This window comes from Tauraco erythrolophus, chromosome 25 (assembly GCF_009769465.1).
Source record: "Tauraco erythrolophus isolate bTauEry1 chromosome 25, bTauEry1.pri, whole genome shotgun sequence".
Classification (NCBI taxonomy): domain Eukaryota; kingdom Metazoa; phylum Chordata; class Aves; order Musophagiformes; family Musophagidae; genus Tauraco; species Tauraco erythrolophus.
The window spans coordinates 6,050,292-6,061,610 of record NC_141489.1 but is presented as its reverse complement, the minus strand read 5'-3'; the positions used below and the strand labels follow the sequence as shown (position 1 = coordinate 6,061,610).

Genomic DNA, 11,319 nt, shown 5'->3' with positions numbered 1-11,319 from the left:
GTGCTCCAAGGCAGGGCTACTGTAAAGCGGGACCTAGACCAACTGGAGGACTGAGCCCACAGGAACTTCTCAGCATTCAAGAAGCTGGTAAATAGCAAGTCCTGCTGTGGAGAAACCTTTTGGCTGCTGCAGCATCCTGTGAAAGTTCTTTCCCTATGCAGGCTAACTAAGAAACACCTGTAGCTCGTTACACTGGGAAAGTTACCTTGAAACAGGTGCTGTAGCATTCAGCCAATCACTCTGGGAGATGGATGGTCAAGTGACCAATAGCCTTGACCCATCTAGCAAATCATGTGACTCCTGACTATTTAAGGCAGGGCGTTTACTCCTAAGGGTGAGGCATTTCCTCCTGAGCCTTGGAGGAGTGTGGGCCTTCCTTAGAGTAGAGCCTAAAGCCTTTGCATTAGAACATTGGTCTGCTTGGAGCCGCCTGAAGCCTTCCAGCTGCGACAACTGGTGACCCCGACGTGATCCAGCCACAACTAAGATCTGAAGGTACGTGCTTCAGTACACGGGGCTCCAAGGGACGAACTGCAAATTAGAATGACGGGACAAAGCTCCACAAAAGAAAGCATGATGTTTTCCATTCTCAAACCTGCAATGACAGTCGCAGGGGCTAAAATAAGTGATGAAGCTCTCTGTGAGCTGTTAGATTGGGCGGCAGAGCATGAATGCCTGACCGACCTCAACACCCCCTTTAGCTCAGAAGCGTGGAAGCAGCTAGGGGATAAGCTAATCTATGAAACAGTATTTGGATGAAAGAACCTGACTGGTCTGCTATGTATTTGGGGAACTGCATATGATGTAATGCAGGCATGGACGGTAGAAAGGAAGGAAAAAGTATTGCCAGATTCTGATGAATCCACAAGTGAAGTTTCTGAAGGGGACGATGAATTATCTGAAAGGGGACTGACCACGGGTAGTGCACCAGTTGTGCCCCTGCTGTCCTCAGATATGGAGAAAGTTGTGGGGACTGCACAGAAGCTTTACCCCTCCCTGCAAGATTATGTCCAACCCAAGTGTCCTCCTTGTGATTTTTTGTGGGAATACTCCTCCGGACAAGACAAAGCATCGGAGCGTCCCCCACCCTTCGCCCCAACAGCCTCCCCTTCTTCTGCATCTCAACCAGCTACTTCAGCCATTACAGCAGAACATGTTCTTCCTACTGCTCCGCCATTGGCCCCTCAACCAGACCAGGCACCACAAGGACAGTTCCCGGGCATGGCACCCTGGTTTACCGCAACTTCATGTCCTGCAGCATCACCCATAGCGCCCGGCTATCTGCCACGGGCACAAATGGAGCAACCCCGAACAACGCATTTCATAATACACCAGGTTATGGCAGGCTTGCAAGGAATGTCGCAACAACTAACGGCATTGATGGAAATGTTGCGGCAGGTTACTGCTGCCGAATCTGTACCGGGACAACCTGGGCTGGCCGTGCCAACCGGCCCAGCAACGACCCCGGAAGTGGCGCCAAGTATGCCACTGACAACAGCAGTGGCACCTTCACAGACAGTGGTGCCGACACAAGTTTCTGCAACCCAGACTGCATCTCCATGGACTGTTCCACAACCGGCCACAGCCTCCGCCTTTACACGACCCGTTGGCCCAGCGTCTGCATCCTGTCAGAAGCCATTGGACACACCCCTGCCTGATAATGTTTCATCACTGCAGGAAGCCGTGGTGACAGTCAGACAACAACAAACATGGCCGGCCCACAACCGTCCCTGGACGCTTCCCGAATGCAAGGTGACTGTGCGTCCAAAAAATTCAAAACGGTTCTGGGAAGAAGTCAAGAGGCGGGCTCTGGAGGCTGGCGACTGGGATCTAATAGAAAAAGTTGGGTTGCCTGAAAAGGGGTCTGAGCAGATTGTTCAGGGAAGTAATGAACGAACAGAGGATCTTATCCAAGCCTTCCCAGTACAAAAGGCGCTTCCTAACTCAGGTCAAATTGACAAACACGAAACCATCGCCTGGAAGGTAGTCCAAGACCTGCAAACCAAGGTAGCACAATACGGCTTAGACTCTCCTCAGGTCATGCAGATCATCAGGATATTAAATACTGACCTACTCTCCCCATTTGACATTAAACATCTAGGTCAGGTATTATTTCAACCAGTACAATATACGGTCTTTGAGGCCAATTGGAGAAGAATGGCTGAGAGAGCTGCAGCTGGAAATATGCAATTACCCCCAACTGACCCCAGATACGGAGCTCCAGCAGATGCTCTACTGGGAGCCAATGCTTTAGCTGACCCTGATTTTCAAGCTACATGGCACCCCCAAGTTCTTGAGCAAGCCCAAAAGATCGGCGTGGGAGCTCTATTAAAGGGCATAGATATGGCTGCCCCAAAAACACGGTATGTGAAGATTTATCAGGGGCAGAAAGAACACTTTTTATCTTTCGTAGAGAAAGTTGCTGCAGCCCTTGAAAAACAGGTCGAAGATGAAAACCTGAGACAACTACTATGTAAGCAGCTGGCAAAAGACAATGCCAATGAAGAATGTAGAAAAATCATAAATTCCATGCCAGGGGAGCCTACACTAACAGAAATGATCAAAGCATGCTCTAAGCTAGAATCTGAAAGCTATAAGTCTGCTCTGGCCACAATTCTACGGCCTATTCAACCCAAAAATGCTGACCCGGAACTGAAAAGACAACCTAAGAGGGACAATAGACAAAGACAGACGAGACAAAGAAGAAACAAGGATAACAGGAGACCTGCTCGCTGCATAAGATGCGATAAGCCAGGCCATTCTGTGAGATATTGTGAATCGTTATACCATGCCAATGGCCGACCCCTGACACGTTCGGGAAACTTCCCCAGGAGCGCAATGGGGATGTGCGCTCAGACAGAAATGTTTCCCCAGAGCATGATACCAACCCAGGCTTACTCAGCCAGCTTTCAGCCAGCACAAAGGGATCAGCCGGGGTGGATGTATGCACCGCAACAACAGTCGTCTTAGAATCCTGTCGGGTCTATAAGGTTCCCTTGGATGCGTTTGGGCCTCTAGGACATGGGCTAAGTGCATTATTGGTGGGCAGATCTAGTACCACCATTCAAGGGATCTTTGTTCACCCAGGAGTTATTGACGCTGACTTCACAGGACAAATTTGTGCGATGATTTCCATGCCACCCACCCCCCCGTCACAATACCGGAAAAGACTCGGATCGCTCAACTTGTACCCTTCAAATCAAGTGTCCCTAAGGCAAAACGACAGAGTCGTGAAGGTGGTGGTTTTGGTTCCACAGGACTTCCGCAAGTTTACTGGACTGCGGATATCTCCAGCCAAAAGCCACAGATGACTTGCACCTTAATATTGCCAGATGCCCAGCCGTCCAGGATTCAGCTCCGAGGTTTGATTGACACAGGGGCTGATGTGACAATCGTCTCCTTCTCCGCATGGCCTCCTACATGGCCTTTAGCCCCCGCGGGGTCAGCCATTGCAGGACTGGGAGGAACCACACAGAGTTATCGAAGCGAACGACCTGTGGTGGTAAAGAACGCAGAGGGTCAAACAGCTACAATTTGGCCCTATGTCACTACAGCTCCACTCAACCTCTGGGGGCGGGATGTCTTGGCGGCCTGGGGAGTATGTATCGGGACAAATTTTTGATGGGGGCCACTGTACTGAAGGGCGCACAGTATCCTACGTTGCCTTTGCGATGGTTAGCAAACAAACCCATCTGGCAACCCCAGTGGCCCCTACCAAAAGAAAAATTAGTCGCCCTTCATCAACTAGTTAAGGAACAATTACAACAGGGACACCTTGAACCTTCTACCAGTCCCTGGAATACACCTGTCTTCGTAATTAAGAAGAAATCAGGAAAATGGAGATTGCTACAAGATCTCCGAAAAATCAATGCAGTAATGGAAAGCATGGGGGCATTGCAGCCTGGTATGCCCTCACCCACCATGATTCCAGCAGGGTGGGAAATCTTGATCATTGATTTGAAGGACTGTTTTTTCACGATCCCCTTACATCCTAATGACAAACCAAAATTTGCCTTTACTGTACCTGCGGTTAACAACGCTGAACCTGCAAAGAGATACCAATGGAAGGTCCTACCTCAGGGCATGAAGAATAGCCCGACTATCTGTCAATGGTACGTTGCTCAAGCTTTGTCCGGAATCCGTAAGCAGTTCCCTGAAGCATACTGCTACCATTACATGGATGATATCCTGGTAGCAGCATCCACCCAGGACGAGCTGCTGAAGATACAGCCTCGGCTACTCACTGCTCTGCATTCTTATGGATTGCAAGTGGCTCCGGAGAAAGTTCAACAGCATCCTCCTTGGAGATATTTAGGAGTCAAAATTTTGGACCAAACTATACAACACCAAGAGGTGCAATTCTCGAGTTAATAAGACCTTGAATGACGCTCAGAAACTGTTGGGCGTCATCAATTGGTTACGTCCCTATCTAGGGCTAACCACGGCGCAACTTGCGCCGCTCTTCAATATTTTAAAGGGGGACCCTGAGTTGAATTCACCTCGAAAATTGACTCCTGAAGCGCGACGGGCACTAGAGGAGGTTCAACAGGCCATTTCTGCTCATCAGGTTTACCGAATAGATCCCTCCATTGATATTACCGTTTTTATTACCACTCCAGATTCTCATCCAACAGGTATCATTGGCCAATAGAACAAACAGTGGTCTGACGCCTTGCATATTCTGGAATGGGTCTTTTTGCCGCACCAACCAAAAAAGACAGCATCTACGTTATTTGAATTAATTGCTTGTCTGATAATCAAATGCCGTCAGCACTGTCTACAATTGATGGCAGCAGATCCTGCAATAATTGTTCTGCCAGTACAGCAGGAATACTTTGAGTGGAGCCTTACTAACAGTGCTCCTCTCCAAAGCGCGCTGGAAAATTTCTCAGGACAAATTGCATACCATCTGCCTAGCCATAAATTGCTGCAATTGGCAAGATCGACAAGCTTTACCTTGCGGCCAAAAAATAGCCGAGTGCCAGTACAAGGACCCACCGTCTTCACTGATGGGTCTGGGAAAGCTATTGTTACCTGGAAGGAGGAATCTGAGTGGCAGGTGCTGGAAGGCCATGAGTCAGGCTCAGCCCAGTTGGTTGAACTGAGGGCTGTTGCCATGGCCTTTCAACGGTTCTCTCAGGTACCTTTGAATTTGGTCACCGATTCTGCTTATGTGGCTGATATAACGCAACGCTTAGATTGTTCACTTCTGAAAGAAGTGAATAATGCGGCTCTGTTTTCTCTGTTAAAAACCTTATGGTGTGCAATTCAAGATTGAGTTCACCCATATTACATCCTGCATATCCATAGTCATACTAATTTGCCAGGCTTTATAACGGAAGGCAACGCCAGGGCTGACATGCTAGCTAACCCCGCATGGGTAGCACCTCAGCCCGATAAGATCGCACAAGCCAAGGCATCGCATAATTTCTTCCATCAAAGTGCACATACCCTGCAGAAACAGTTCCACTTAACGCCCACTGAGGCTCGGGACATTGTCAGCGCTTGCGCTGACTGCCACGGACTTGCGGCACCTCTGCCATCGGGGGTAAACCCCAGAGGCCTAAAGGCCCTGCAGCTTCGGCAGACGGATGTAATGCATGTTCCTGAATTTGGCAGGTTTAAGTATGTGCACATGTCTATTGACACTTTCTCCTCAGCTATGTGGGCAACTGCTCATACTGGGGAGAAAAGTCGCGATGCCATTGCCCATTGGAAACTCGCTTTTGCGGTCTTGGGCGTGCCTTTTTCTATAAAAAACGATAATGGCCCGGCCTACGTCTCACAGAAGACGCGGCAGTTTTTACAACTATGGGGTGTAAATCATACCTTGGGTATTCCGCATTCTCCTACTGGCCAAGCCATTGTTGAACGCGCTCATGGCACCTTGAAGCGTGTTTTAGAAAAACAAAAAGGGGGAATGCATGGAGAAACCCCACAGAGTCGCCTAGAAAAAGCGTTATACACAATTAACCATCTTACGGTGCCATCAAATTCAAATAATCCCATTATTTTGAATCACTTTCTTTCGTTGCAGTCTTCAGGCGAGACGCACCTGCCCCGAGCAAAAGTCTGGATACGGGACCTACTCACTAAGACGTGGGAAGGCCCATATGAGCTTATTGCTTGGGGTCGTGGGTATGCTTGCGTTTCCACAGATACTGGGATATGATGGCTACCCGCAAGATGCGTCCGCCCTGACCTGCAACATCAGAAACAGAACAGGCAACATCCGAACGATGGCCAGAATGGAGATCATCCATCAAATGACCCTTCTAATGGAAATAATGACATCGGCCATCAACCTGTTCCTTCCACGAGTAGAGACTAAATTTCAAGTCTCCGTCGGAGTCAGAATGTTAGAATTAATAACTAAATGTATGACTGGTTTGATAGATGTATCTCCCATGGTATTGCTGAAAAATCTCCCTGCTTGATTTAAACTAATCTTAAAACAAAAAGGGGGAATTGTGGAGAAACCTTTTGGCTGCTGCAGCATCCTGTGAAAGTTCTTTCCCTATGCAGGCTAACTAAGAAACACCTGTAGCTCGTTACACTGGGAAAGTTACCTTGAAACAGGTGCTGTAGCATTCAGCCAATCACTCTGGGAGATGGATGGTCAAGTGACCAATAGCCTTGACCCATCTAGCAAATCATGTGACTCCTGACTATTTAAGGCAGGGCGTTTACTCCTAAGGGTGAGGCATTTCCTCCTGAGCCTTGGAGGAGTGTGGGCCTTCCTTAGAGTAGAGCCTAAAGCCTTTGCATTAGAACATTGGTCTGCTTGGAGCCGCCTGAAGCCTTCCAGCTGCGACATCCTGCAGCTGGAGAGGAAGAACCTCTTGCATCAATATGGACTGTGGACTGAGGTATGCTATGATCATAGAGGCCTTAAACCTTTTCTGGATGGATCTCCCCCCGTGGCAGTGTCAGCCTTGGGGAGAGTCTTGGAGAGTGGAAGGGAACAGATGCACAGGCCTCACCTTCATGGCTAAAGAGAACAGGTAGCAGTTAGGAGCTCTCCTGAATGCTCTGTGGAGTCAAAGAAAGAGATGCAGAATGTTTTCTATTTCCTCACCAGATAGGACTCATACCTGGGTTCCAGGTGATGTCTTCTCCTGTCATTAGTGCTTCAGCATGCCTTCCTTGCCATGCCACAAGGCCTGCTCAGCTTGGAGCACAACTCAGTAATGTTGGGCAGCCAAGGAAACTTTTGTCCGAGGAGTCAGGGCTGGCAGGACTCTCCAGTGCCATGTGCCTGAGGATGCCCACGGAGAGGATGTGCTCATCATGGCCCTGAGTCCAAAACAATCTCTCAGCCTACATCAAGGAGGTGATGCACTTCCCTGCCCTGCAGACAGAGAGGCAGCTGGGACGTGGCCTAGCAGGGCAAGGGGTTGCCTTCAGTAGGAAAACTTCCTGTGATAGACTCTCCCTAACCATGGTGAGTCACATGCTAATTTTGGATTGTCCATGTTTCAGTTTTTTGGCGTGAAGCCAAGCCAGGAGTGCGTGCTGTCTGCAGCCTTGTATCCATGTAGGACTGAATTCCCTTCAGGCAAGGGCAGCTCCATCACTGCCCCTGAAAAATGAGCTCTGTGCACTCTGCAGTACCCGAGTACACAGCTCCAGGCAGCCCCAACGGCCATTACTGTCAGCATGACCTTCTTGTCTGCACTCGTACATCTCGGGCAGGTCACTGGAATGTCATCGTGGTTTGGAAAAATGTTTCCTGCCAGCCAGGTTGAAAGAATGCAGCCAAAGTGTACGGTGGTGTGAGGAGAGTGAGAGGAAGAAGGTGCTCACCCGAGCTCCAACACAAACCTCTTGTGGTGAGTCGGGACCCGACTCCACAGGGTTGTTGAGAAATCACTGCGTTTGGGAGGGCAACATTCTCCTTCCGCAAGCCTGATGATGGCATTTGTTGGGGACCTCCAGAGACTTTCATGAGAGGGGAAGGCTTTGCCAAACTAACTAAAACACACAGCAGAGGACTGCATTAGTGGGAGAATATTTGAAGCTTCTTGCAAAGGAGGTGGAAAATATGCTCACCACCATTTCCCCAGACCCATGTTGCCCTACACAGACCCCTCAAGCACTTGGAGCACATCTTCTGCCTGTACTGACGTGTTTCTGCCCGGGAAATCCTTGGGGCTGCCATCAGAATACATGATAGGAGCTTCTGAGTGGTCATGTCAGAAATGAGGAAATGAAATGGCAGCGTTGATGAAAACCAAAACACAACCTGTGCCATTAGGCAGGATAATTTGCTTTGGAGGTGAGTCGGTTGGAAAATTACTGCCTGCGTGCAGTGACTGTGGGCCTGGGGCAGTGCAGGAGCAGTATAAAAGCAGGCCCTTCTCCTCACTCTCTCATCTTCTCCTCTCTCCTCCATATCCTTGGGAACAAGGTGAGTCTGAAGCCCTATCTCCTCTCCCACCTCCTCCTCTTCCTCATCAAGTTTTCTCAGCGCATACCTGCTCCTCTGTCCTATGCTGGGTCATGGGGCTGCTTGTAATGAGAGAGGGAAGAGGAGAGAAAGTGTTGCATGGAGGGAGGCTGGGGCTTGGCTGAAGTGAGCGATGGGCTAGGCAGTGATCTCCGTGGGCTTGGTTGCGCTTGGTGGGGAACTTCTGAGCTGAAGGGAGGGAGAAGCCCATGGGCATTTCTACAACACCTTCAGTTCTTGTCTCCGGCATAGCTTGGTTTGGTTCCCTTTGTGGGAGAGTGACTGGCATCTCCTTGCGCCCTTCCCCTTCCCTCTCTCCAGGTGCACCTCCGTCCCTGAGACATGTCCTGCTACAACCAGTGCCTGCCAGCCCAGCCCTGTGGCCCGACCCCACTGGCCAACAGCTGCAATGAGCCCTGCTTCAGGCAGTGCCAGGACTCCACCGTTGTCATCCAGCCCTCCCCTGTGGTGGTGACCCTGCCCGGCCCCATCCTCAGCTCCTTCCCGCAGAGCACCGCCGTGGGATCCTCCACCTCTGCTGCTGTTGGCAGCATCCTCAGCTCTCAGGGAGTGCCCATCTCCTCCGGGGGCTTTGGCCTCTCTGGCTTCGGCAGTAGCTACTGTGGCAGGAGGTTCTTCCCCTGCTAAAGGCCCCCAGGGACACACGGGATGGTACCAGACTGGGGACGCAGCATCGAGTTTTTGCTTTCTGAGGGGCTGAGGAACCCCAGCCCCCCTCAGAAAAGGACAGGGCCAGCCTGTGCTCTGGGAAAGCACAGCCCATGCCTGCCTTTCCCATCTTCCACTCTCTCCTTCCCCACTATATCCTTTTTCTCTTGTGCTCCCCTGGGCTGTGAGCAGCACAAAGCCAGCCCAGATAGGAACTACTTGCCCTTCTACCTCTGTGGAGAAGACAGACACCTGGTGGGATTTCTGTCACAGCCGTGAGCTCAGACTCATCTCTGCCCCTAGTGCTTCCTGCACTGGGACTTCCACTCGACCCAGCCTTATTTCACTGTTTTCACTCATTAAAGTTCTACTGCATCTCAGCCCACGCCCCTGTGTCATCCTTTCCCCTGCAGTTCTTCCCACACCATGCCCAGGGAGAGAGGTGCTGCTCTGCAGTGGTTTTGTGAGGAGTGTTGTGGTTTAGCCCAGAGGCTGCGCACTCACCCCGTGGAGGTGAGAAAAATTTAATGAAAGGCCTGAGGGAGGAGATAAGAACAGGGAGGGACCACCCACCAACCATGGCCCTGGAAAAAACAGATTCAATTTGGGGACAAATCAATCTAATTTGTTAACCGTTTGTTCAGAGAGGATAACAAGAAACAAAGCCAGATCTCAAAAACATCTTCCCCCCAACCCTCCCTTCTTCCAGACCCTACCTCCTCCCCCAGTGGCACAGGGGGACAGTGAATGGGGGGCTGCAGGTCAGTTCGTCACTCATTATTTCTGCTACTCCTTTCCTAAAGGAGAAGGACTCCTTACACTCTTTTCCCCTTGCTCCAGTGGATCCTCTCCTCACAGAACAGTCCACAGGTTTCTCCAATGTGAGTCCTTCCCACAGGATGCAATCCTTACCCATCAGATTGCTCCAGCGTGGGCTTCTTCCCTGAAGAGTCACTGCTTCTTAGGGAGCTGCCACCCACTCTGCAATCATGCATGTTCATACAACACATTCACATACTCATTGTTATTCTCTTAAACGATTGGTTAATTTTCTTTTGCATTACATGTAAATTACTTCACATGCTCAGTTCTCTTCCTCCACCCCTTTCTTTTGGGACTGGGGTATGTTTAGGGCAGGTGGTCGATGAGTCAGTGGTCGCAATCTCTCCCGGACAGAATTACCTTTTCCCCAAGTCACTGCTGCGCGTGTTCACAGCTCAGAAAAACACGAGAACTAAGTTTATCCGTTCTCTGGGATGTTCTCTTCAAGGGCAGACAGTTCTTGATAAGGAGTCTCCCTTCCAACCACTCCATAAGCTTCAAGGATGGTCATCTCTTATGTTCTTTAGGTACGTGTAAATCGCCTACTAAACACTTCATGAAATTCTTACACAAAAATTTTAACCCCTTCGTTGTTAGATAACAATTCCCTCCTTTGCTTTATGCTCTGTAAATTTTTTTACAAAGGCTCTAAGATCTTGTATTTCATTACCTTGGGCAAAGCTCAAACTCTCATAGCAAGTTTATTTAGTTTGCCTCTGAGCATATGTTTCTTTCCACTCTCCAATACTCTCCCCAAGGCTGACACTGCCATAGAGGGGAGATCTACCAAGACAACATTTGAGGTCTCAGATAATAATCCCCAAGGTCAATGCAGACTGGAAGATGAATGGTTGAGAGATGCCCTGTGGAGAAGGACTTGGAGGTACCACAGGCTGAAATCTTGGACATGAGCCGACAATGTGCGCTTGCAGACAACAAAGTCAATTGTATCCTGGGCTGCATCAGAAGAAGGATCGCCAGCAGGTCGAGGGAGGTGATTCTCTCCTTCTAGGGTTCCACCATCGTTAGACTCCTCCTAGAGCACCTCAACCAGCCCCAGGGAAGCGCTGCGGAAACGATCAGAGGCCTGCAACAGCTCTCCTATGAGAAGGCTCCGGGGAGATCTTCTAGCAACCTTTCAATATATATCAAGGCCACTTCGAAGGATGTTGGAGAGAGACATTTAGTCAAGGCCTGCAGTGATAGGACAAGGAGTAACAGTTTTAAACGCAAGCATACTACAGGTAGATTGGACATATGGAAGAAATTTGTGCTGATGAGGGTGGTGAGACACTGGAAAAGGTCACCCAGGGAATGATGGGACGACCCTTCGTTAAAGAGCTTAAGGTCAGGTTTGATGGAACTTTGAGTAACGAGAT

General features: G+C 49.7%; 1 protein-coding gene across 1 annotated transcript; it reads left to right on the top strand.

Annotated features, from left to right (window-relative positions):
* Positions 1 to 8,782: 8,782 nt before the first annotated feature.
* On the top strand, positions 8,783 to 9,097 carry LOC104371315 (feather keratin 1). The gene has a single exon (XM_009981848.2). It carries the CDS (start codon positions 8,792 to 8,794, stop codon positions 9,095 to 9,097), a length of 306 nt encoding a protein of 101 aa, XP_009980150.1. The 5' UTR covers positions 8,783 to 8,791.
* Positions 9,098 to 11,319: the final 2,222 nt, after the last annotated feature.